Genomic DNA, 26590 nt, shown 5'->3' on the forward strand with positions numbered 1-26590 from the left:
TCTAATACTCAGTAATGACTTAGAAGTTATTAGAATGATTCAAAGAACATTTTGTCTTGTAAGTTATATTACACTGTAAGCAGTTTCATGATCCATAGTTTAGAGAATAGAAAAGAAATATTTTTAATTTTCATTTACATTCTGATTGATAGAAATACATGATATTTAGTTATAAAAACATATGCGGCCTTACAGGTTGCTAACTATGTTGCACATCATCCTCAGCTGGGCAGTGTGGGAGGGGGCAATAGCGATTCAGCTAGTGTGGTTTGAGATGGCTTCATTATAGCCTTGCACCCCATTCCAGATTGGCTTGACGTGGGAAAAGATGGCTTTCATTTGGTTTACACATCGACTGTTTGCTGCTGAGGCTTGTGCCTACCAAACCTAGTCAAGAATTCCCGGACATTGCTGTTCTCATACTTCCTGCCTCCTCAGTAGGCACCTGCAGCAGCAAGGTACAAACTGTGCAAAAGAAATGGCTAAGTTATGTTTTTAGAACTTTGCCAGGACAGTGCTAGACCGGAAGTCCATTCATTCCACAAATAGTTATTGAGCGCCTACATGGTGCCCGGCACAGCTCTAGGCACTACGGATGCGTAAGAGAATAAAACAGAGAATCCCTACCCTCCCATAGCCAGTAAGCCACTGGAGGCCATGGTCGTTATGGCAAATGGAAGATGGGCCATACAATCGGCACGGATCTCCATCAGTTTAGGATCCAGAATCTGGGCATCGCTCAAGTCTCCACTCCTCTATATTATAGGTAATTCAGTATCTATTCCGAGACGACTCCCCATTTCCCCAGTGGTCCAGGAACCCTGGGAACCTAAAGGGAGGAGTCTTGTTTTAGCGTTTCATGTGGAAAGACCTGATCAGTCCATTAACAGGTTCTGGTTTTAATTGTCACTCTATACAATGTCACTGGTGAAAACTGGCTCTGACAGTCCTGGTGCTGCGGTGGGGATGTCCTTGTTGCTGCAGCACCCTCTGCAGGCAGTGGGGTAGCTGTGCACAGGGACTCAATGCCGGCTTACTGGATTCATACTCACACAATCGGCCACTGTTGCCCAAACACGACGGCTTTGCCAAAGTGGCCGAGTCTAACTGGGTTTCTAGCCACAGCCAACACAGCATCTGGAACAAGCTGTCCTCCACAAACCTCTAGGCCCTGCTGCTGGGCCCGTCAGGGAGCCAGACTTCCTCTTTCTTCTTGCGGGATCTCAGTCAGGGCTATCTCAGCTCTTTAGCAAGTTTTAATTTAGTTGAATGTCAAATGAGAAGGGGATTGGGTCTTGATTCCTTCCCTCCCGGAGGATCCTTGGCCACAGGTAAGTTTAATTTGGCATGTCAGGGGAATACTGGAAACAACGACCTTTATAGGGCCACAAAATATTCTTTCCCCAGAGACATGTGTATCTACTTGCCCTATATTGACCTAACTAAGAGTATTCAGGAGACTATCCAAGATCTAGGGGTAAATGTCCTGGTCTATCTTGCTGCTCCTCTAGCTTAAAAAAAGAAACAGTTTCAAATCACTACAAATGTTTCTGGGAAATTAGACCACTTAAAAATCATTGGTTATAAATAATTTGGCCTGGATTGTTCATCAGATTTCTCCCTCACTGAGAGGTAGTTACAATCTGGAAGGATATGGAGTTTCACAGGAGCAAGGAAAGAGAGAGAAAAGAGATAAAAATAGAGAAAGAGCAAAGGATAGGAAGAGATTCCAGGGTACTGGAGGTGACTGAGCATCTGAAGCATCTTCCCCTGCCACATGGGGAGCGGGAGAAGGAAGACTTTCTCTGCCCTAATTCTGTATATTAAAAGGGACGTGAAGCTCCCGCCTAATGCATAATGAGGTGTGGTCTGCTGCTGAGAGAATCAGACTCACAGGAATTCTCTCCTGAATTCCTTCTACTCAACTAAAGCCCTAAGACCTCCCAAGCTTCTTGGTAAACCTCTCCTCATCTCTTAGTGTGGCAAGCTCTTAAGGGAGAAATCTCAGAACCTCTAGGTCAGGAAAGAAAATCCCAGAATTTTCTGAGATGGCTTTAGACTCATTAATTTTCTGACACTAAAAAGGTCAAAATTTCTCTAAGGAGCTCATTGAACTACTATGATATTTTCAAGCCCCTCCTTCTCATTGATACTTGGCCTTGTTCATTTTCTCAAATGTTTTACATCAAGTAACTTGAGACCCAAAATAAACCGTAGACACAAAATAACTTAAAGACACAAAAGAAACCACTTAACACTGTTAAAGCTTTCTGATGTCAAGACGTATTAATACTTGAGCCATGTTGGCCCAATCAGCACAAGTCACTAAGACACCGTGGGGAAATACAATGAAAATTCTGTAAGGCAGTAACAATCTGGGGGCAATTTTTGTTATTTCAGACCCAAAGAAGGAGCCTGCATTGGAACATTAATAATAAAGGCAAAGACTAACTTGTCATTTGATAGAAGACAGTGTTATAGAAAGGTTATTTTGGTAGATTTATTATGTTTTAGACATATAACCCAAGTATAATCATAAGACAAATATTAGACAAATCTCAATTAACAGACATTCTACAAAATACTTAGCCAGTAATCCTCAGAACTGTCAAAGTCATCAAAAACAAGGAAAGTGTGAGAAACTGTCACAGCCAAGAGGAGCCTAAGGAACATGATGACTAAATGCAAAGCGATGTTTTGGAGGGCATCCTGAACAGAAAAAGGGATGTTAGGTAAAAAACTAAGTAAAAATGAGCACAGTATGGACTTTAGTTAATAATAATAATATACCAATATCAATTCATTAATTGTAACAAATGTACCACATTAACGTAAGAATCAAATAATAGAGGAAACTGAGGGTAGCATATATAGGAAGTCTCTGTACTAAGTTAGCAATTTTTTTGGTAAATCTAAAACTATTCTAAAATAAAAATGTTAATATGTAAAAAAAGATATTTAGAATCCTATCCTCATAGAAAGTGAGGAATGGAAGGGGCCATAAAAATCATCCATTAAACCCTTTATTTTACAAGGGAGAAAATTGAGGGTTTACAGCAGGATTCAGCGCCAAGCCCACCAGGTTGCCTGCACTTTGGAGAGGGCTGAAGGAAAGGGGGCAGCTGCTGCGGATCCTCATCCTCAGTGACACTGCAACATCATTCACGACACACAGTGGACACTTAATTCCCAAGAACCTATCCTCTACCCAAGCATTTAGTCCATTCACTAATTTATTCATTAAATCATCCTTCATTGAACAAATTTTACTGAGTGCCTGGCACTATAATTTTACTCCTAGAATAATAATCACTTGGAAACTCTAACCAAGGGACTGGAGTGTTGGCAGTTTTCCATATCTAACTTTGTAGAAAACAACATTCAGCTGATTTAAGTTTCTGAGCGTCCAGGGAAGAACCGTTTCAGCCAAATATGAACAGAAGGTAGATCAAGGAGCTGCATGAGGAGAGCGATGGCTTTATGGCTCACAGAGAGCATGTGTGGCTCATCCACACTCAAATTAGCTCTTTTAAAAAGTTATTTTGGATGCTCCAATCTAATATTTTTACAGTTTATTGAGGCACTAGGGTAAGGGTGTGATTTTTTTCCTGGTTTCCAGTTTGTGCTCTACTACTTATCAGCTGTGCCATCTTGGCCAAGCTGCCTGACATTTTTGAACCTTAGTTCTCCCATCTGAAAACTACCTCATAAAAGTAAGTTGCTTGGACCAAACAAGACAACATTTATAAAGTGTTTAGTACACTTGGCAATGGCAGTTAATATCATCATTGTTGCTAGTATCATTGCTGTTATCAATATCAACCCACCAGATGCTTGAATCCATGAAACAACTTGGGAAGATTAAGGCAATAACTGAGGATCTGTAAAGAACACACTTTGGCACATTGAATCAGTCTTTCCATCTTTCTAGGTTTGGTGAGTAAGGTTGTCTCCAACACATCACAAAATTATTGCTGGGATCTGGGCTGTGATTCCATGCACCAGTCCAATGCCAGGAAACTAAAGAGGTTATTTTCAAGTTCCTTTCCTTCTCGGCCTCTTTTCCTGCCAAAGTTTATTTTTATGTTCGCATCATTCATTCTAAAATTTCCATGGGCTCCTAAAACTGGACAGTTTTTCTTGACACACTTCTCTCCTGATGGTCATTTTTCCGACTTTATTTTTATTCTATTTAAAGCTCATGTTTCTGATGGTACTCACAACCTCCATGTATAAATTCTGCAAAAGAATCCAGCATTCCCAGGGGGTGCCTTACTCTCTACGCCGGGTAGAAGAGGGCTTGTGTTTGCTATTCTGACTAAGACCTTTTGATCAAGAAGACTCTCCTCGCTCTCCCGTCATAGCGAGGGCTGCCCGTCTGGGAATCCTGGCAGTTCCCAAGGACATTGTGCCATCAGAATTGCATTCCGATACGCATGCCTCTTGAAGGCGTTTCTCTTTCTGTCGTTGTGGAAGCATCAGTTCAACGTCTCACACGACAGCTACTCAGTAATTTTGCTGTCCCTTCAAGGACCTCACTGGAGACTCCTCAGTGGAATCTGTTTTCACAAGTCTCACTGCAGTGGCATGAAGCTAAGCTTGGGTAATAATAGAGGTTATGTTGTTCAACCCAGCTGCAAAAACCATTCTAGGCACAAATGTTCCAGGTTCGGCGGAAATTTTAAGGGAAACTTTAAATAGTTTGAATCCAATAGAAAACTCTTTTACTGAGTTTGAAAATAATTAAGTTAATAAAACAGCTTGTTGCTTTTTAACTGTCAAAAGATTTTTAAAGGTAGTTTTAAAGGTAATTTTGTCTGTAGTTCATTATTATTTCAACAAACATATTTTGAATTAGTTCTTAATTAGTGTAATTATTTTGAAGCACCTTTTGCAGAGGATATTCAAATAAAACAAGTCCTACCTCTCTCCTGGGAGGGGCTGAGTTGCGAAGGCTGAAACCAGCTGCTGCTTCTCCCCACACCGCCAGCCCTGGTGACTGCAGAAGGACTTGAGCCTGAGGGAATGAGAGAAAGGGGTCAGTTACAGAACAGGAGAGCAGCAGATTCTAAATCAGGGCACATGCATGAGCTCCCAGGTGGAAATCGGAGGAAGAGTTTATGCGTGTTCCCATTTTTTTCACAAGCTTAAGATGTTCATAGTCTGAAATTATGTCTATCTGAGATATCTCTTGAGACTTCATTTGGTTGGAAGGATTTTGCTGTTGGTGTTGTTTTAGAAAATACTAATTAGATTGCTTTTCAAATTTAATACCAGTACTTTGCATGCAATTGCTTAAGCTCTATATCAAAGGTTTCTCTATTCATGAATTGGTTCTGTCACTAAATGGTAAGGATTTTCTATTTGTAACAAACCTGATTGGACCTAAGAATGATAACATACACCTATATAAATAAAACATACATACACACACATATCATCAATAAAAATTTAAAAATATAGGTGGACATATTTTCTAGAAATCTGGACAGTATATTTGGATGCCCTTACTTAAAACACAGGCTCTACATCACATAAGAGTTTCACTTTGGGAGGTTCTATGTTAAGGAGACAGGTGGTCTCCCTAGCAAGGTAAAGCAAGTTTGGACAAGAGGTCTCAGTAATCCCGTTAGGAAAGAAAACAAAATTGCCTTAAGCCTTCATGTACAAGAAAACAAATAGTGGTTTCAGATTTGAGCTGCAAATTAAAAGTCATAAGGGCAGACTCTCTGATTGCAGGCCTTGGTTTGCAATTCAATTGCTTCTCCAACGGGCAACTCTGCGTAATAGACATCAGGACAAATAACAGCAAGCATTCTAAACTTTAACAATGTTTACTAATTCTCCCTAGAAACAATGGCAAACCAAGCTACTAATAAATAAATACTTGCGAACACACAAGGGACTAGGAAGCCAGGATCCAAACGTGTTTCTTAGTTTAAAACTTTCCTAAGTGACTTGGAACGTGGTCCAGAGATAGTCACACTGTTAGCACGAGCTGATGTGTACCACTGAAGCCAGCATGCAAGGAGCACAATGCCAGTATATTGTGTGGATCTGAGTATTGCTGAGTATAAAAATCAATTGACTATTTCGAGCAGCTGTGAATTCAGACAAAAAAAGAGATAAAATGAGCTGCACAATAAGGAAAATAAAGGACTTAGACACACAGGGTAATAATAGTGAAACAAAGAGAAAGAGGATTCATCAACACAGAATATCGGTTTGCCTTGGCACTGTACTTCTGGTCTGGATTTACACAAGGTAAACAAGGCACATAGCTCTTAAGATGGACTGAAGGCTAGTTTCCACTTTCCTCTTCATACCCACATATTCCTATACATTTAAATCACGCAAATAAGTTAACCCCATCGGTGGCATAACCTTTAGTTAGTCAGGATCACAGGAGATTTGTTTACAAACAGGCAAAGGACGTGTGGAGTCAATTGCACACACACCTCTCATCTCCTTTCCTGAAGTCCCTGCCACTTTCTCCAGCTTCAATAAAATGGTGACCAAGCAGAGACTAAATCTCTCTCAGGGATGGTAAATGCTTCTGGTTTTGTCAACCTTCACTTCGCTCTACCTGCTTCCATATTGGGGTGTGCACACACAGCTTCCGCAAAACTGCCGTCACCAGGGGCCTCTGCTCACCTCCATTCCTCTTGAAATGCTCCTCCTTTGACTTCCGTGACAACATTTCCCACCGCTTCTTTGGCTACCCCTCATCAGTTTCCTCCCCGGTGACCCACCCATCCCTTAAACACCCGTGGTCCCTAAGACTCTGCTCTCAGCCCCCTTGTCAGCCCTATAATCTGTCCTGAGAGGCAGAACAGCATCATGCTGAAAAGCAAAGACACTAGAACCACACTGCCAGGGGCTCACCATTTGCTGGCTGTGTGTGATGTCTTGGTCAGTTTACCTAACATCTCTAACGTTTCCTTGTGGATAAAATGGGACTAATAATAGACCTGTTTCACAGGGGCGGAGGAGGAGTGAATGAGTTCAGACATGGGAAGTGCCTGGGCGCACAGTAAAAGCGCAGTAAGTTTTAAGTCACGCAGCTATGGCTTCAACTATCATTTAGTTGGATAACAAGATTAGTTATGTAGTTGCTATCATTTAATATTTACTTGATTAGTGGATAAACGCCAATTCTCTAGACCAGACTTTTTCCTGAGCTCCAGGTGTGTTTACCCAGCTGCCTGCCAGTCATTCCCAGTTGCCTCCAGGGCTCCTTAAACTCAGCATTCACCAACCAACTTGCCCCTATCTTCCCACTTCTGCTCCAGCCAAAGCTTTTGTATTCTTTCTCCTCGAATGACAGCTCTTTTATATTCTTTTTCTAGATGAATAGCAGCATCATCCATCTGAGGGCCCCAGCCTTTGAAAATTTAAATAAAGTCTCTTAACTCCACCCTAAACATAAATACTCACTCGATCAAGTCTTTTCAGTTTTCCTTCTGAACTATCTTCTCTTCTAGGTGCCTGCAGGAGTCCACGTTCTCCCTGTCTCTTGTCTCTGTCCTCTCACACCATCCTTCTTTCACACTGCAGTCAGGTGTTCATCCTTTTAAATATGTTTTCATCATTTCCATTCACCTTCAGGATAAAATCTACAGGTTTTAGCTTGTCATTGGAGGTAATTCATCAACTTGCTTCTTTCTATCTCCCACGATCTCTGGTTCCAGCCACATGAAACTACCTATAATTCCCGAAGTTGCCACTGTCTCCTTCAGCTTCATGCCTTTGCTAATAGAACCTGGAATGCCCTTTCCTCCAATTTCTATCTAGATCGTTCCTACTCCATTATAACATTTCTAATTCCCAGAACACTACTCCTAATTGGATTTTTTTAAAAAACCTGAAAGATAGTTAACAGATGCTAGAATTCTAATACAATTTGCTCAAAACAGAATGAGATGCCTTTTGTGCCTGCATTTCTGAGACACAGAACAGATTTCTTTTTTAGTCATTTATTTTTGCTTTCCATTCACTAGTAATGACTCTTTGGGTGGGAAACTAGAGGGGTGGAATATGAATTGGAATATATCTTCTACCCAAATGTTACAAGAGATCTAGATAGTGAGGAAAACTTGGTGGAAAAACACAAATAAACTGTGAAAGGGGAAGAGGTGCTCAGCTAGCCATTCCTCCTCCTCCTCCTCCTCCTCTTCCTCCTCTTCTTCCTCCTCCTCCTCCTCCTCCTCTTCTATTCTGCTGCTTCTTTCTCTCTCTGCCCCCTGCCTCCCCACACACATTTCTCTTAAGGTAAAAATCACTCTGTGTTCTTTTAAAATCCCTCAGCCTTCATATTTTATTGCTGCAAGAGTCTGCCTCCCTGAGGTCCTTGTATAGACTAGTTATTTCCCTCTGTAAAGAAGCTGTTCAGTTCGTTCTCGCCTGGTTTGGAAGGATCCGAGGGAGGCAGTTCTCGCAGCCCTGTCTCCGTCCACGCCCCTCCTCCCCGCAGTCCTGGCTGGAGCCGCGAGTCTGTCGATTCCAGGCAGGAGACAAGGCAGACAAAGGTTCATTTGTGAAGCACCTCCTTCCAGCACCTCCTCTCATCTCCTTTTGCCCAAACTCACCCAGTGAGTTGAAGCATTTAAGAAGCTTGCTCTGACAAGAAGACCAAAAGGAAAGGAGAAGAAGAAAAGGGTATGTAATTTTTTTCTCTATAAAAAACATTTTAGCTTATTTTTTTCTACTTCAAACTGCTGCGGTAGATTAGAGCAGAAATGCATGTATGCGTTGAGTCAGGAGAGAAAGACAGAGACAAAGAAAGATCCTCTGCCTGCACTTTGAAAAAGATGATGCTTCCTACGATAAGGGCAAAGAATCGGAATGGAAAGTGTACATTCCTTGACTACGAAAGTCATTGAATCATAATTTTAAAAAGAGGCAGATTCCTCACTGTTACTCATTTTATGCCCAAATCCACTCTGAATGTAGGTCCACACGACAGGGCTTGTTATCCCGCCCCTCAGAACTCGGCGAGGGTGATGGAGTGTATGAGATTGTTTTGAGTGCAGTAGGTATATATTTATATTACCTACTCTCCATGAAGCTAACTGCAATGTCTAAGTACACAAATGTTTTTTGCTTTCAAAAACCCCGATTCCTGAAAAGAAACTGGTATAAATGTGATACAAAGAGGGAATTCATTGAATTCATCCCTGGTGTCCTCACCATGGAGCACAACACAGCGTCTGTACTGCTAAGATAAAGAGAACACTTCTTTCCTTTGGGGCTTAGAAAAATCCCTCTTTGAAACGTTTGAACTTAGTTACGCAGGCTATGAAAAACTCTCTCAAATGCTGGTGCTTTTCTCCAATGATGATGATTTACTGTGGTCAGGTTAGAATGATGCAAGACTGAATATTAATACCATCTTCTAGCACGTTCTGAGAGGTCTGAAGGCAGATCAGCTTCAGGGAATATGTGGACTTAACTGTTTCTCCACGGTCGTGGGTATCTTGGGTATTTGGGCTGATATATCTGTTTTAAGGATATTCAAAAGGCTTATTTACTTTCTAATACCACTTCTGTTCCTTGAACCCACACTTTGTGAAATTTCACTTCAAGACTCAGTCATTGTAATACAAGCCTAATCTAGGACAGTTAATAAGAAAAAGAGAACTTTTAAAATAACAGTGATTTTCAGCCTCCAAGAAAGATGAATGGGAAATATTGCAGGCTGGGCAGCAAGTTTAATCTCTCCCAACTATAATTTTGATATTTCAAATGTCAGGTGCTGGGCTGGAGTTTTCATTTGCTTTTGCAGCCTTGCTTCTCTCTTGCTGCTTTTTGAAAGAAATCTGAAAATGGACTGCCCTTTCTGTCTAATTCATCAACTGTGTTTCATTCCACTGCTCTCAGCACCAGTTCCCAGAACTGACATCAGCTGCCTGTATGAGCGTTGCACCATAAATGTCTGAGTACTTAAACTACAGAGCCCTGTTAGTTTTGGCCATTCAATGGGATAATTTTTCTTTTTAAGACTCCATTTAACTCCAGCCATTCAAAAGCTTGCCTGTGCCAAATACCCTCACTAAATCAAAATATGCAATTCTGTACCAAATGATGGTGGCAGTGATTTATTGCTTAATTGGAAATGCCTTGCTCTTAATTCTGTATCCTCTGCATTGATCTTTTAAAAATTACACCACTGTTGGGATATGAATGGTATCATGCAACATTAGGAACAATGTTAATTACACAAAATTGAATTAAAAAAAAACCCACAATGGATAACTACCTAAGATTCTCTTGCTTATTCCTTCACACCTTCAGTTTTTAACTGTTTGCTTTTGTAATTTGGGTGTACTCCAGGAGGAATTTTAAGTGCATGTACCTAAACTCAAAGGGAAAAGAAATAGAGCAATTCGCTTCAAATTGGCCAAAGTCACTTCACTCTGCTTGGCACTTGAAAATACATGGTTTTGATGGATTGCCAAGGATTAAAGTTGGTGTCTTTTAATGAAAAAAACAACCAATGTATCCCAGGAACATATTGGCTCAGACATTTCTCCATTTGCTAAATAATAGTTAAAGCTATTTATCTGTAAAGGAAGAACAGAAGCCTTCAGTTAAAACATGTAATTTATAATGTGTTAAAAACACACACACAAAAAACTACCAGTAACTTGCCAGGTGTGGAACTTTCCGTTGCAGTATGTCACTGAGACTGTGGCAGACACACCGTTCTGGACATGGACATAGTCAGAAGAGGTACATGGTATGGCAATAGACCTACTTACTTTTCCAGCAATTTATTTGTGCATTCATTCCTTCAGTGAATGTTTCTGGAACACTCACTGTGAGTCCAACATTGAAGCAGGCACTTTGAGAGATACAAAAGGAGAGGTTACGGTCCCAGCCTTCATGATGCTGGCATTTGCTCTTCCAGTGCTCTGAATATTGGATCACTCCAGGCCTTGTCTCTTCTCAGTCCACAGCCACTGCTCTACCAGACCCATAGCTATAAATACTATCAATGAACACCCTGATTACTCTCAAATTTGTATTTCCAGCCCTGACCCTGACTCATAATCAACTGCCCACTCAACGTCTTCATTTGGATATCTAATAGGCATCTCAAACCTAATTTGTCCAAAAACTTACTCTTGAATTCCCCCCAAATTGGCTCCTTTCAATTCTTCCTCAGTTCAGTAAATGACAATACCACTCAGGCCAAAACCCCAAGAGTTCTCCTTTATTCTTTCCCTCCTGCCTCACATCTTCCATCAGTTCTCATCAAAGCCCCTTGTCCTCCACTTCCAGTCTTGCTCCACCACAACACACCTTCACAGAGCAGCCAGGGATTCTTTTTTTAAAGACATAAATCAGATCATACTACTCTTCTGTCAAAATCTTCCAGTGGTTTCTTAATATACTAAATAAAATCTAAACTTTTTATCATGTCCCATAAAGCCCTTTATGGTTGTTCCAGATCTTCCTTCCTGGCTATAGGTAAATGCACAGAATGACCAATTCACTAAATAGTTAATTGGCTCTTGGTGAATTTCTCACCCCCCATGTCCAATTGTAGCCATATTCTCCACATGGTTAACTGACTTATGAAAAATGCTGACAATGACAAGGCATTATTTAGTAAACTTCACAGTTCTCGTGGTACAGATTATATGTAAGTGCTATGGAAACAGAGCAAGGGAGCTGTGAGAATGGTATTGTCTGGGAGCAAGGAAAGATTCTTAGAAGATGTGAATTTGAGGTTTGTCCCCAGTGGATGCCTTGGTCTGAAATTAACATAAAGGGAAGAGGTGACAGGGAACAACAAGGAATAGACACATGTATAGGATGAAAGCAGTGACTGGACTGACTGTCTGGCTAGCTCAACAGCAGTCAACCATAGGTGCAGAGAGGAAAAGGAAGGAAGAATTTAGGATTAGCCCTGAGAAGTTCACATAGTCTTTGAGATAATATGAAACCTTTATCTGTAGGCTCTCGCCTAGGATAAAAAAGTGTGTTTGGAGAATCATTCATTCAATTCAACAAATATCGGCCAAGCATTGTATTAGCCACCAGGTGTGTGGTAGTGAACAAAATAGATTGCTCTTGTGGAACTTTTAGTCTAATTGGAATGATAGACAGAAAATAAGTAAATTCACAAATATGTAATTTAAATAATCATTAAGGAAAAGAAAAGGGCACCATGAGTCAGGTTGAAACAATCTCAGACTGAAAGGCCTTTGAAAGGATGACATTTAAACTGAGACCTAGAAGAGTTGAGAAGCCAGCAAAGAAAAGAGCAAAATGGAAGAAAAATTATAAGGAAATACTCTCTATGTATCTTTATTGCTAAACAGCAATGTGATAGCATAAGAAAGTATAAAGCTCATTGATAAAGGTAAATACATATACAAATACAGACTACTGTATTACTTAATGGTGGGTAGGCAAATTCCTTTCAATTCTAGCATAAAAGTTAAAAAATATTAAAAATAACTATAACTAAAAATATATTTATAGATACATAATATAAATAGATGTAAATTGTGAAATCAATAATGTAAAGTGTGGCCGGGCATGGTGGCTCACGCCTGTAATCCTAGCACTCTGGGAGGCCGAGGCGGGCGGATCGCTCGAGGTCAGGAGTTCGAGACCAGCCTGAGCAAGAGCGAGACCCCGTCTCTACTAAAAAAATAGAAAGAAATTATCTGGCCAACTAAAATATATATAGAAAAAATTAGCCGGGCATGGTGGCACATGCCTATAGTCCCAGCTACTCGGGAGGCTGAGGCAGTAGGATTGCTTAAGCCCAGGAGTTTGAGGTTGCTGTGAGCTAGGCTGACGCCATGGCACTCACTCTAGCCAGGGCAACAAAGCGACACACTGTCTCAAAAAAAAAAAAAAGTAAAGTGTGATGGGGAGAATTAAAAGTGTAGAGCTTTTGTATGTGATTTAAGTTGTTATCACCTTAAAATAGGCTGTTAGAATTATAAACTATTAACACTTTATGTAAGATCCATGGTAACCACAAAGAAAATACCCACAGAAGTTATACAAAAGAAAAAGAGAAAGGAATCAAAGCATATTTAAAAGAAAAAAAAAACAACAAAACACCAAGTAAAATAACAAGACAGAAAAAAAAGGACAAAAGAACTAACTACAAGACAAATTGAAAACAACGAACAAAATGGCAATGGTAAATCCTTCCCTATCAATACTTACTTTAAATGTAAATGGATTAAACTCCCCAATCAAAAGATATAAGGTAGTGAATTAAAAAAATAATATCTAACTATATAATGTCTACAAAGACTCATTGTACATTTAAAGACACACACAGGCTGAAAGTAAAGAAATGGAAAAAGATTTTCTGTGGGTTTGGTAACCAAAAGAGAGCAGATTTTTCTATCTGACAAAACAGATTGTAAGTAAAAAAAAGTCACAAGAGACAAAGAAGGACATTATATAATGATAAAAGGCTTCAATCCACCAGGAAGATATAATTAATAATTATAAATATATATGCACTCACTATCAGAACACCTAAATATATAAAGCAAATATTGACAGAACTGAAGGGAGAAATTGACAGCAACATAATAACAGTAGGAGATTTTAACAGCTTACTTTTTATAATGGATAGAATAATCAGACATAAAATCAACAAAGAAACAGTGGAGTTGAACACCAATATAGACCAAATAAACCTAACAGACGTATACAGAACATTGAACTCATTAGCAGAAAAATATACATTCTTCTCAAGTATACACAGAACATTCTCCAGGACAGATTACATATTAGGTCACAAAACAAATCTTAATAAATTTAAGAAGACTGAAATCATACCAAGTATTTTTTCCAATCACAATGGAATGAAACTAGAAGTCAACAATAAAAGGAAAACTAGAAAAGATCACAAATATGTGGAGATTAAATAACATTTTTGAACAACCAATAGGTCATTGAGACAAATGAAAACATAATATACCAAAACTTATGGGATGCAACAAAAGTAGCACCAATAGAGTTTATAGAAAATAATGCCCACATTAAAAAAGAAGAAAGATCTCAAGCAAACAACCTAAGTTTATACATCAAGAACTGGAAAAAGAATAACAAAACAAACCCAAAGTTAGCAGAAGGAAGAAAATGATAAAGATCATAGGAGAAATAAACAAAATAAAGAATAGAAAAAAAACAGAAAAAAAATCAGTGAAACTATGAGTTGGTTTTTTGAAAAGATAAACAAAATTGACAACTCTTTAGCTAGACTAAGGAAAAAGAGAAGGACTCAAACTAAAAGAATCAGAAATGAAAGAGAAGATATTATAACCAATGCTACAGAAATAAAAAAGATCATAAGAAACTGTTGTGGACAATTTTATGCCAACAAACTGTATAAACTAAAAGAAATAGATAAATTCCTAGACACATTCAACTTACCAAGACTGAATCAAGAAGAACTAGAAAGTCTGAAAACACCTAAAACTAATAAAGCAATTGAGTCAGAAATTAAAAATCTCCTAACAAAGAAAAACCCAGATGGCTTCACTAGCAAATTCTAGTGAACATTTAAAGAATTTCCAAACTCGTTATCCTGACACCAAAGCCAGACAAAGCCACTATAAGAAAGAAAAAAATAAAAAAGAAAGGAAAAGAAAACTACAGGCCAATATCCCTAAGATGCAAAAATCCTCAACAAAATATTAGCAAACCAAATTCAACAGCACATTAAAAGGATTATACACCATGACCAAGTGGTATATATCCCTGCAATGCAAGGATGGCTCAGCATATCCACATCAATCAATGTGACACACCACATTAACACAATGAAGAATAAAAGCCACATGATCATCTCAGTAGATGCAGAAAAGTTATCTGACAAAATTTAACATCTTTTCATGAAAAAAACTCTCAAGAAACTAGGTATGGAAAAAATTTACCTCAACATAATAAAGCCCAGATCTGACAAACCCACAGTTAACACTGTCTTCCACAGTGAAAAATGGAAAGCTCTTCTACTAAGATCAGGAACAAGGGAAAGATGCCTACTTTCACCACTTTAATTCAGTAAAGTAGTGGAAATCCTAGCCAGAGCAACTAGGCCAGACAAAGAAACAAAAGGCATCCAAATTGGAAAGGAAGAAATAAAATTGTTTTTGTTTGCAGATGACGTGATCTTATATGTACAAAACCCTAAAGACTCCACAAAAAACCTGTTAAAACTGATTTAAAAATTCAGTAAAGTTGCAGGATACAAGTTACACTGCTAATGTAATTCAATTACATTACATTGTAATGTAACAAATTATCTGAAAAGGAAATTAGGAAAACAATCCCATTTACAATAGTATCAAAAAGAATAAATAGGAATAAACTTAACTAAGGAAGTCAAAGACTTGTACAATAAAAACTACAAAACATTGATGAAAAAAGTAAACAAATACACAAATAGAAAGGTATCCTGTGTTCATGGATTAGAAGACTTAATATTGTTAAAATGTCTCTACTACCCAAAGTGATCTACAGATTTAATGCAATCACTATCAAAATTTTAATGGCATTTTTTTTACAGAAATAGAAAAAACAATCTTAAAATTCATATGAAACCCCCCAAAGACCCTGACTATCCAAAACAAAACAGAAGAAGAACAAAGCTGGAGGCATCTCATTTCCTGATTTCAAAATATATTATAAAACTACAATAATTAAAACTGTATGGTACTGGCATAGAAAGAGACATATAGACCAATGGAAAAGCATAGAGAGCCCAGAAACAGATCCACACCTTATGACCAACTGATCTTCAACAAGCCTGCCAAGATCACACAATGGTGGAAAGGATAGCCTCTTCCAAATGATGCTGGGAAAACTGGATGTCCACATGTAAAAGTATGAAATTGAACTCTTACACTCAACACAAAAATCAAGTCAAAATAGATTAAAAATGTAAAAGTAAGACCTGAAACCAAAACTCCTAGAAAAAAATGTAGGGGAAAAGCTTCTTGACATTGGCCTAGGCAATGATTTCATGAATATGGCACAAAAACATAGGCAACAAAAGCAAAAATAGACAAGCAGGACTGTATCAAACTAAAAAGCTTCTGCACAGCAAAAGAAATAATCACCAGAGTGAAAAGGCAGCCCATGGAATCAGAGAAAATATTTGTAAACCACATATCTCATAAGAGGTTAATTTCCAAATATATAAGGAACTCTTAAGACTCAATAGCAAAAAAAAAAAAAAACCCTAATAATCCAATTTGAAAATGGGCTAAGAATTTGAATAGACATTTCTCTAAGGAGGACATTTAAATGGCCAACAGATACATAAAAAGGTGCTCAACATTAGTAATCATCACAGAAATGCAAATCAAAACCGCAGTAAGATATTACCTCTCACCTGTTTAGGATGGCCATTATAAAAAAAAAACAAAACAAGTTTTGGTGAGGATGTAGAAAAATTGAAACACTAGTACACTGTTGGTGAGGATACAAAATGGCACAGCCACTACAGAAGACAGTATGGAGGTTCCTCAAAAAATTAAAAATAGAACTACCACATAATCCAGCAACTCTACTTCTAGGTATTACTGTTTACCCAGAAGAACTGAAATCAGGATCTTGAAGAACTATTAGTACTCCCATGTGCATTGCAGCATCATTCACAGTAGCCAAGATGTGGAGACAACCTAATTGTCTATTGACAGATGAACAGATTTTTAAAGATGTAGTTTATAAATATAGTAGAGTATTATTCAGCTTTAATAAAAAGAATACCTTGCAATCTATAGCAATATAGATAAACCTTGAGGACATTATGCTAAATGAAATAAGCTAGTCACAGAAGGACAAATATTGCATGCTTTCACTTGTCTGAGGTATCTGAAATACTCAAACTCATTAAACCAAAGAATTGAATGGTGGTTGTCAGGGGCTGGGAGGAAGAAGAAATGCAGACTTGCTAATCAACAGGTACAAAATTTCAGTTATGCAGGAAGAATAAGTTCTAGAGATCTGCTGTACAATACTGTGTCTATAGATAACAATACTATATTGTTCATATAAAAATCTGTTAAGAGAGTACATCTCATGTTAAATATTCTTACCACAATAAAATAAAGAAACACACTTGACATATAAAGTCGCAAATATGTAAATGTGAAAGTATGGAAAAATAAGTTCATGGCTCAGAAGATCCAATACTATAAGATGTCTCTCCAAATTTACCTACAAAGTCAATGCAATCTCAATCAAAATTCTAGCAGGATTTTCCTACAGGAATTGACAAGCTGATAACTAAAATTTATACAGAAATGCAAAATACCTAGAATTGTTAAAACAACTTTGTAAAAGAAGAACTTTTACAGTTCTTCTAACAGGACTAACTCTACCTGATTCCAGGAATTATTATAAAGTGACAGCAATCAAAACTATAGTTTTGGTATAAAGATAGACAAATAGATCAATGGAAAAGAATGGAGAGTGTAGAAATAGGCCTGCACCTATATCGAAAACTGATATTTGACAAAGATGCAAAGGCAATTCAGTGGAGAAACAACAGTCTTTTTAACATATGGTACTGAAACTATTGGACAAACACACACACACACACACACACACACACACACAAAGAACTTCAATTCATACTATGCACCAAATACAAAATTAACTAAAATGAACCATAGTATGAAATGTAAGGTCTAAAACTATAAAACTTGTAGAAGACGACAAGAGGAAATCTTTGCAACATTGGGCAGGGCAATGATTACTTAGATATAATACCAAAAGCATAATCCATAAAAGAACAAATTGATAAACTGTACTTCATCAATTTTAAAAAATTTTGCTTTTTAAAAACCATTGTTAAGAAAATGAAAATGAAAGCCATAGACAAGAGTAAATGTTTGGAATACATTTGTCTAATAAAGAACTTGTATCCAGAATAGATGAAGAACTCTCAAAACTCTAGAAAACAAACAACTAATTTTTTAAAATAAATAAAAGATTTGAATACACACTTCCCCAAAGAAGATACACCAATGACAAATCAGCACATGAAAAGAGGCTCAACATCATTAATCAGTAAGGAAATGCTATATGAAGCCACAATGAGATACCGTTCACATCTATTAAAATGGCCGAAATTTAAAAAGACTGACTATACCAGGAGTTGGAGGATATGGGGAAACTGGAACTCTCATACACTGCTGCTGGGAATGTAAAATGGTAAAACCACCTTGTAAAACAGCTTGGCAGTTTCTTAAAAAGTTAAATATATACCTACTATACAACCAGCTATTCCATTCCTATGTATTTGCTCAAGAGTAATGAAAATGATGATCTTACAAAGACTTGTACACAAGTGTTCATAACATTTTATTTATAATAGCCCAAAACTGAAAACAACCCAAATGTTTGTCAGGAGGTGAATGGATAAACAATTTGTACTACATACAGTGGAACACTTCTCGGCACTAAAAAGGAATCAGCTATTGATACACATAACAGCATATATAAATCTGAAAATTAGTATGTTGAGTCAAAGAAGCCAGATAAAAAGAGAACATATTTTTTGATTCCATATATGTGAAACTCTCAAATGTGTGAATTAATCTCTGGTGACAGAGAGCAAGTCAGTGGTTGCTTGAATGGGAGTAGGGGACTGGGATGGACAAGAGGAATGGATTACAACAAAGCGGTATGAAGAAATTTAAGGATGATAGACATGTTCATAATCTTAATTGTGGTGATGGTTCCATGGGAATATACATATGCCAAAACTTGTCAAACTGTGTACTTTATTTGTAGTTTACTGCATGTCAATTTTACCTCAGTAAAGCTGGTTAAAAAAAAAAAAAAAAAAAACTTTGCCTGTATAGTAGGATTCAGTCTTATACCCCAATATTTTTTTAAAGCTTAATGGTTGTGGTGATTCCTGCCACACAGTAAATGCTCAATTAATAGTAACTTTACCCTTCTTGAAGGTCAACTTAGAAAAATGTCAGCAAATGTGTCTTTTTTTAAACATCACATACCTTAAAGGGTATTAAAGAAGGCCCTAATTAAAGTAATTGTGAACTAGAGCATCTCAGGGACTTATATTTTCTACAATATGAAACTTAAACTATGGCCTGCAAAAAGTCTATTGAAGGACATTATTATATATGTGCTAGATTGTGATGCATAGTTACACTGTAATGTCTTGCTCCATTAAATCTGAAAATGTATAAAATGAAATAGATCTCATTTTTGTCTTTTCTTTCACTAATGTTTGAAGGTAGGAATTAAGTTGGATATTTATAATTCTACAAAAATATATAAGCAAAGCCAAAAATGACTAACTCAAATTAGAATGTGAAATAAAGAAAATCTGAAACTCGTAGGAGTATGAAGGAATATTTTTAATCTCTAAACTTACTTATTTAAAAACCCATTCTCTTACCTAAAATGATTCACCATTAAGATGTAGCAAATCACTGAAAACTTCATACTAAAATTTCCTTTCAGCGATATTGTTTTCTTTCAGAGTACAAAATGCAAAGAGAAGTATCTTCATCTGTCCTTCTCTCTTCCCATGGTAGGAAGGATACCTTGGCACCTGTCAACAAGATAAAACTCTGAATGGTTGTGTATTCTAATTCTGGTTACTCCACTATTTTGCTGTTCTTCCTTTACTACAATAGTCTCCACTGTCCTCACATCTCATATAGAAGCCAGAGAAGTCTGATTAAATAGATGATGAATATTCCATAATCTTATGTAAATACTGTACTTGAAAAATTATCTCCTAGAAGAGGAATTTGATTTGTTGGCACGATTCCAAAGGTTCAAACTAGTACTGGTGGGTGGAAGCTAAGGAAAATATTCTATAAGAAGGGAAATGTTAGAACTGTATCAATGGAATATGTCGACTTAGTCAATGAGTTCCCCATGGTGGGTGTTGAAGGACAGGCTAGGTGATTATAAGGGGGGAGGAATTCAAGCCTCTGTTTTCAACTGCGGCTAAGATGAAGTAGTCTAAGTGGGATAAGAATTCAAAACATGACTGAAAATTTGCAACAGGAATGAATCCTAAAAATAATTCTGGAAGTTTTAAAAAACTTAACCAAACTATGAATATATCTGTAGAATATCATCAGTCAATATCAGCATAAATAAGTTCTTTGGTTCTATCAGGGTGGGACCCAGGTTCTTTGACAATGTTGTTAGGATGTAACAAATGCAAGCAAAGAACCACTGTATTTGATGATGCTATTTGTTTTAGAAATTTACCTGAGTTTGTACTACCTTAAAAAGCAATTGTTCTCTATTGAATGTACAGAAAAATATGGCTTTGAGTATTTATTAAATGCAGATTCTGGCTCTCAACACCACCTCCTCCCCTTTCTCAGCATTTCTCATTCTCATTCTTTTTTTTTTTTTTTTTGGAGGAGCCGAGGCATTTGATTTTTAACAAATATTCCAAGTGATTTCTATTATACATGGTTATAAACCTACACTTTGAGAAACACAAATAGTGTGGAAAAGACCAAATTCCATTCCTTCTATCCAAGGGTTTATGAGAATGCTACAGAACTTTATGTTCAGATGAATTCCATCTTTTAAAAACAAACACTGACACACTGTGGTTTTTTTCCTACCTCAGGGCCAAAAGCCAAAATGAAATTTATGGTACTTGCTGTCATTGTTGGGCTAACATTGCTGCTGGGAGTCCAAGCCATGCCTGCAAATCGTCTCTCTTGCTACAGAAAGATACTAAAAGATCGCAACTGTCACAACCTTCCAGAAGGAGTACCTAACTTGACACAGATTGATGTAAACGTCCAGGATCATTTCTGGGATGGAAAAGGATGTGAGATGATATGTTACTGCAATTTCAGCGAATTGCTCTGCTGTCCAAAGTAAGGAAATGAAATCACAAAATGTATTGCTATGAAATGTATGCAGAACAACTCTTTTAAAGACATCTTCATAATCGGTTTGCCGAAATTATTCACCCATTGTAATAAAATCCTGTTCAAATGCCAGCTATTTTCTAGAAGTATTACCATTGTGTAAAGAACTGAATGTTTTCATTTAAACAAAAGTTCAAACAGAATTTGACAGAGCTTAATAAAATTAATTAAGTCCAGACAATAAATAACACTTTAATCTATTAAATTCTAAATTCCCTATCGAAATTTTATAGTGAAAAAGTCTACCAGTAGCAGAAGTCAACCTCCAGGTTGCCATCTTAAACCAATTTGAAAACCAAGAAAAGGTTTTAGATAAAAGATCCTCAAGAATGGCATCAAGTAATTAACTGGACAGAAAATTTACTAATGGTCAAAGAAATATTTTCTAGCTCCATGTGTGAGTTAACCAGAAAAAACTAAATAAAAATTTATCTACCATTGTTTATCTACTTAAGTATAAAATCAATTTATATTTTTAGCTTTTAATTTTAAAGTCATTTTTCTCTGGTTATTGAGGGACCTTTCAAATCCTATGATCTTGAATTTTTCATACTGCAATTAGCTTTTTCAAATTACTTCAATATATGCCATTGCATTTTCATTCTTCTAAGAAAACTGTGAGGTAGAAAAGGCAGACATAACCATCTTACCAAGGAAAGGTACAGAGAGTTGAAAGGCCAACACTGCCCCATATAACCAGTTAATAGCACAACTGGGACTAGAACTCAGATTTTCTGATTTGGACCACATTTCTTTTGCTTCCAAGCCAATTGGTTTTCAAGTGTGGTACTCAGAAGAGCAGCTTCAGCATGACCTGATTTCTTGTCAAAATTGCATATCCTCTGACCTACTGAATCAGAAACTGGAGGTGGTGCCCAGAAATTATGTTTTAATAAACCCTCCCACTGATTCTGATGCATGATAAAATTTGAGAATCACTGTACTAAACAATGATACTAAGAATTTGAGTTAATTAATCCCACAAAATGACTTAATTTTTCCTGGAATATATAAATGAAATGCCAACTAATATTAAAATACTGTGTTTGCTTTTTTGTTATTGTATGACTTGAAAGCAATATACTGAAATGGACTTATATTTATTTTATGGTATAATTTTGTGATTATCTGCGTTAAGGAATGAGAACAGCAGTGTGGACATACATAAGTAATTTCTCTTTGATTTTGGGATATTCTTTTCCCAGAAGCAACAGATTTACCTAAGTATATTTTTAATAAGCCAGAATCATAATACAACCTTGCATATATATACAATTCTGTATTATTTCATGCATTGTAATACATTACCTTATGTGTTCTTTCTAACCAGGGAATGTTGAGTAGCTTTTTAACATTTCTTCTTTCCCTGTAAAACCTAGAAATTTATTTAATGACTTTCTAAGAAATTTTTAATCTTCTGTTTCTTACCTGCAGATTTAAACTTCATGGCCTATCCTCATATAGGAGAAACAGAATTTTATGCATAATTGTAAAGTTTAGAAATTGCCTAATATTCCTTTTCTTTATAGATAAATTATATCATAACATCAAAGGCAAGTGAGGGGGGGTGGAGTAGAATTGACCCCCTTCTTGGTCTTTGTTGCTCCTGTAGCAAGTCTTCCCACTCATCTCTTGGTACATTATTCACCTAAAAAGAACAGTCACATCTGGAATCCTGGAAATCACTGTCCATTTTCAACCCAGAAAACACTAACAAGTATCTTAGTTTTCAACTGAATTTAATTGATGTTCTACTTTCTTTCAGAGATATCTTCTTTGGACCAAAGATCTCTTTTGTGATTCCTTGCAACAATCCCTGAGAATCTTCACATGTTCTGGAGAATACTATCCCGGATTTCCCACAAACTGCACTATATATATCAGTGTAACTGCATTTCTAGTTTCTATCCAGTGCAATAAAGCCCAGGTTCTATAAATCCTTGCTTGTCTAAGATGAGTATACCTGTGTTAAACAAGTAGGAATAAAAGTTAATTCAATTTAATTTTTGTCTGTGGACATTGTTGGTATTGGTTAAAAATTTTGGCTAGCAAATTTCATCTATGAGATGCTCACTATACTCAGTAAAAGAATTCTGTAGGAAAACTAGAAGTTTTCTAGTACGAAGAAAAAAAGCAACCAATATTTGAACATATATTATGTATGTCAACTACTTTAAGTACATTTTATTTTACTCTCTTATAAACAACAACAAAAACCTTCAAGGTGAATATTCTCAGCCTCATTTTCCAGATGTTAACTCAAGTTTAAGGTATTTGCTAAAAATCAAAGCAGAATTTTAAGAGTTCCAATTCCAAAGCCCACATACCAAACACACACACACACAAGCACACATACATGATTACATACCATGATACATATCCCTGAAGTATCAGCTTTTCCTGAGAATAACAAAATACACATTAAAAGAAACAGATAATAGATGAGAATTTAAAAGTCACATGAATTTTAGAAGTCAATGAAACAGGTGCCTTTAAAGATATTTTCTGATTGTTAGAGGAGACAGTTTTGGATTATGACTACATCTTAAGGGGCATGTGTTGACTCATAGTGGCCATCAGAGGTCATTTCAGAGTCTTTTGTCTTATAAAAATGTATTAAATGCTTGCTATATGCCACTTTATTTTTTATTTTTTGAGACAGAGTCTCACTCTGTTGCCCAGGCTAGAGGGCCGTAGCATCAGCCTAGCTCACTGCAACCTCAAACTCCTGGACTCAAGCAATTCTTCTGCCTTAGCCTCCCAAGTAGCTGGGACTACAGGCATGCACCACCATGCCCAGATAATTTTTTCTATATATTTTTAGTTGTCCAGCTAATTTCTTTCTATTTTTTAGTAGAGACAGGGTCTTGCTCTTGCTCAGGTTGGTCTTGAACTCCTGACCTCGAGCGATCCTCCTGCCTCAGCCTCCCAGAGTGCTAGGATTACAGGCGTGAGATACCACACCCGGCCTAGTCATTATTAAGATCTGGGGATATAGTAATGAATAAGATGGACTTACCCTTTTGGAACTTGTGCTCTAACAAAGGTGTAATCATTATAAACAAATAGTTATTTATAAATGTGAAGCCTGCTACAGAGAAGTATAGGGTGCTATATAAAGTATTGTGGGGAAAGTTTGAGAAACACCACACCACCCAGGCAATCTAGGAGGTATCATTTTGTGAATAAAAGTGACATTGTCTCATTGACATACACCCTTGGAGGTCACTGATGTTTCTGAAGACCAGACCAAGAATAGTATAGAACAGTATCTGGTATCTGTTGTGTTCAGAGTGCTACTGGGCTGGAGCAAACAATTTCCAGGTAATCAATTCAGTTGCTTTTAAAGTGTGCACAAATACAAGTCAGAACATGTTTTCAAATAGTATGAAATCCTACAAAATATATGAAGTGGAATTGTAAAAAAAAAAAAAAATCAAATTAGTTGTTTTATCAAGGTAGCATGCGATTTGATTGGCCTTTCTTTCTACAGTGAATAGAATAGGTAAATAAAGAAAACCATAAGTAAATCTGTTTTATTTTCTAGACTCTCCCTGGGGCGGGGCAAGAAAAGCATTAAAGATCTAGTATCTCTATTTACAAATGACTCATCAGCATGAGGGCATATGTGAGGCAACAGTGGCTGTTTAATAAGTGTTCCCTTATTACTGTAATCAAAGCCTGTCAAAAAATACTATTTGAAAAAAGCTAAATATTTAATAAATAGAATTATATAGATTATTATAGATTTCTGCAGGTGGTCCTCAGGTCATGGATGAGTTACGTTCCTGAGAACATCTTTAGGTCAGAGTGTATGTAACTCGGATCCCTGATGAACAGCGTATATATGATGATAATAATAACAATACTATAATGGCTCATATGTGGTAATAATACTATAGTGTAATACTGCAATAATAAAATCCCTGTATAATAGTAAGTTACAGAGACTATTGTGCTTTTTCTTTTAATTCAATCAAACAGAACATAAACTCATTCAAAAAGTTTAGATAGGAGATAGGAGAAATTTCAAAAAAGAATATTAAAGGTTAACACTCACCTAATGTTGCATCAACACTAGGCCAATAGGAATGTTATGCTTCTTTTGATCTTCTAACCAAGTCAATAATAACTTTTCCATGTCAAAATTAATCCACTATGCTTCCTAGTAATAAATGATGCTTTCTTTGGAGCACTGCCTTTCACATGTTCCATTATTCTCACTTTATCCTTTATAAATGTTCTGATAGTCAAGTGACGAAGGCCTAATACTTTCCCAGTGAATGATGGCATCTGTCTGGCCTATCACTGAACACTTAATTATTTCTACTTTTGTTCCATTGTAATCACCTTCCTCTTTGCTGCAGGCTCACCTGGACTTGCAGTGGACTCTCACTTTGGAGGCACGGTCATAAGGATAAATGTAGACTACAAAACTGAATAAAACAGTTAAGATGAAAGTGATGCTGTGCGTAAGCAACCATATAAACAGAGACTAGCCGCTAGCATAAAGATGTTCCACCAATGAACTGCTTACACCATGTGGATTTGTTTACATGCATGGAAGAAACTAGTTGCTGAGTTATTGATTTAATTATTCAATTATAGATCATCCTTATAGAGAGCCTTGGGAGCCTGTCATAAGTACAGAGCACCGTGAGTCGGGTTGTCTGTAACCAGAGACTGCCTGTAGATTATTCTTCATCCTATTCTCTCCTTTCTGGAAATAGCTGTAATATGAAATTCAATTATATTCTTTTAGAAATGAATACATTACAGAAGCATACATTCTTTCTTATATCACCAAAGAAATGTAAAATATGAATGCTCCCACAACTTAACTTATGCAACTTTTTTTCTGACTTGGTGAGCACGTTTTTAAAAGCAAACATTTCATTCAATCATATTAACAAATAGATCCTTATTTTCCAATAGATTTTAGTTATAAAAAAGACAACTAAGTTTTTATTAAAAATTTACTATTGTTCTAAACACTGTCTCTTGCAACAACTGAATGAGGTAGTTACTGACATTATCACTGTTGTATGGACAAAAATTCCAAGGTTTAAGCAAAGCAAGTAGTTTGTCTACGGTTATATTATCAGTGAGCCAGATTTTGAATATGGCCAGTCTCACTCCAGTATTTTGAGTCTTAACCACTACATTGTTTAACAGCACCATCAAATCTATTTTGTTTTTAGGAACGCAAATTTTTACTTGGACAGGGTACACACTTGTGCATTTCAGATAGCTCATATAGTCTAAATGCGTACTGAATAGCAATGTCTGTATTTTTATCTTTGACTTTCTATATCCTTGTTCTTACTATGAGTCCCACATTGCTGAGCACAAAGTTGTCAGTAATACTTACCAACAGCTCATCTCTTTTTGATAAATTCTTCTTTTCCTCATCATAATTCATAGGGACTGCTTGGATATTTTTGTTTGCTGAGATTAGATACTGATCCCAAAGGATTATTGGAGAATTGAAAGCAACATAGAGAACAAAAACAATGAGCAACAACTATTGGAGGAAGGGAAGGAAAGGTAGGAACATTCACAAATCATTTTGTAACTTTAACTTCCTTATAGTTGTCAAAAAGTACACGAGTTCTTTCTATCATAAGTCACTTTTGGAAAATATTAATGGCAGG

The 26590-nt window shown here is 36.8% G+C and overlaps 1 protein-coding gene and 1 long non-coding RNA gene across 5 annotated transcripts in view; one reads left to right on the forward strand and one right to left on the reverse strand.

Annotated features, from left to right (window-relative positions):
• Positions 1-7585, reverse strand: part of LOC123638687 — an 83711-nt gene extending 76126 nt beyond the window's left edge. For all 4 annotated transcript variants that reach the window (XR_006735438.1, XR_006735440.1, XR_006735439.1 and 1 more), the window contains exons 1-2: positions 7438-7585; positions 4925-5017 (exon numbers count right to left, since the gene is read on the reverse strand). This is a non-coding gene — a long non-coding RNA (uncharacterized LOC123638687). The remainder of the gene's footprint in view (positions 1-4924; positions 5018-7437) is intronic.
• Positions 7586-8250: 665 nt separating this feature from the next.
• On the forward strand, positions 8251-22935 carry SCRG1 (stimulator of chondrogenesis 1). Its single transcript, XM_045552489.1, has 3 exons — positions 8251-8658; positions 20627-20882; positions 22702-22935. The coding sequence occupies exons 2-3, from the start codon at positions 20641-20643 to the stop codon at positions 22754-22756; spliced, it is 297 nt and encodes a 98-aa protein (XP_045408445.1). The 5' UTR covers positions 8251-8658; positions 20627-20640; the 3' UTR covers positions 22757-22935.
• Positions 22936-26590: the final 3655 nt, after the last annotated feature.

The sequence above is a fragment of the Lemur catta genome, chromosome 5 (genome assembly GCF_020740605.2).
Source record: "Lemur catta isolate mLemCat1 chromosome 5, mLemCat1.pri, whole genome shotgun sequence".
NCBI classification, from domain to species: Eukaryota; Metazoa; Chordata; class Mammalia; order Primates; family Lemuridae; genus Lemur; species Lemur catta.

Coding starts and splice junctions, on each gene's coding strand:
- SCRG1 (XM_045552489.1), top strand. CDS start 20,641: ATGAAATTTATGGTACTTGCTGTCATTGTTGGGCTAACATTGCTGCTG. Junction 20,883..22,701: donor GAATTGCTCTGCTGTCCAAA/GTAAGGAAATGA, acceptor ACTTTCTTTCAG/AGATATCTTCTTTGGACCAA.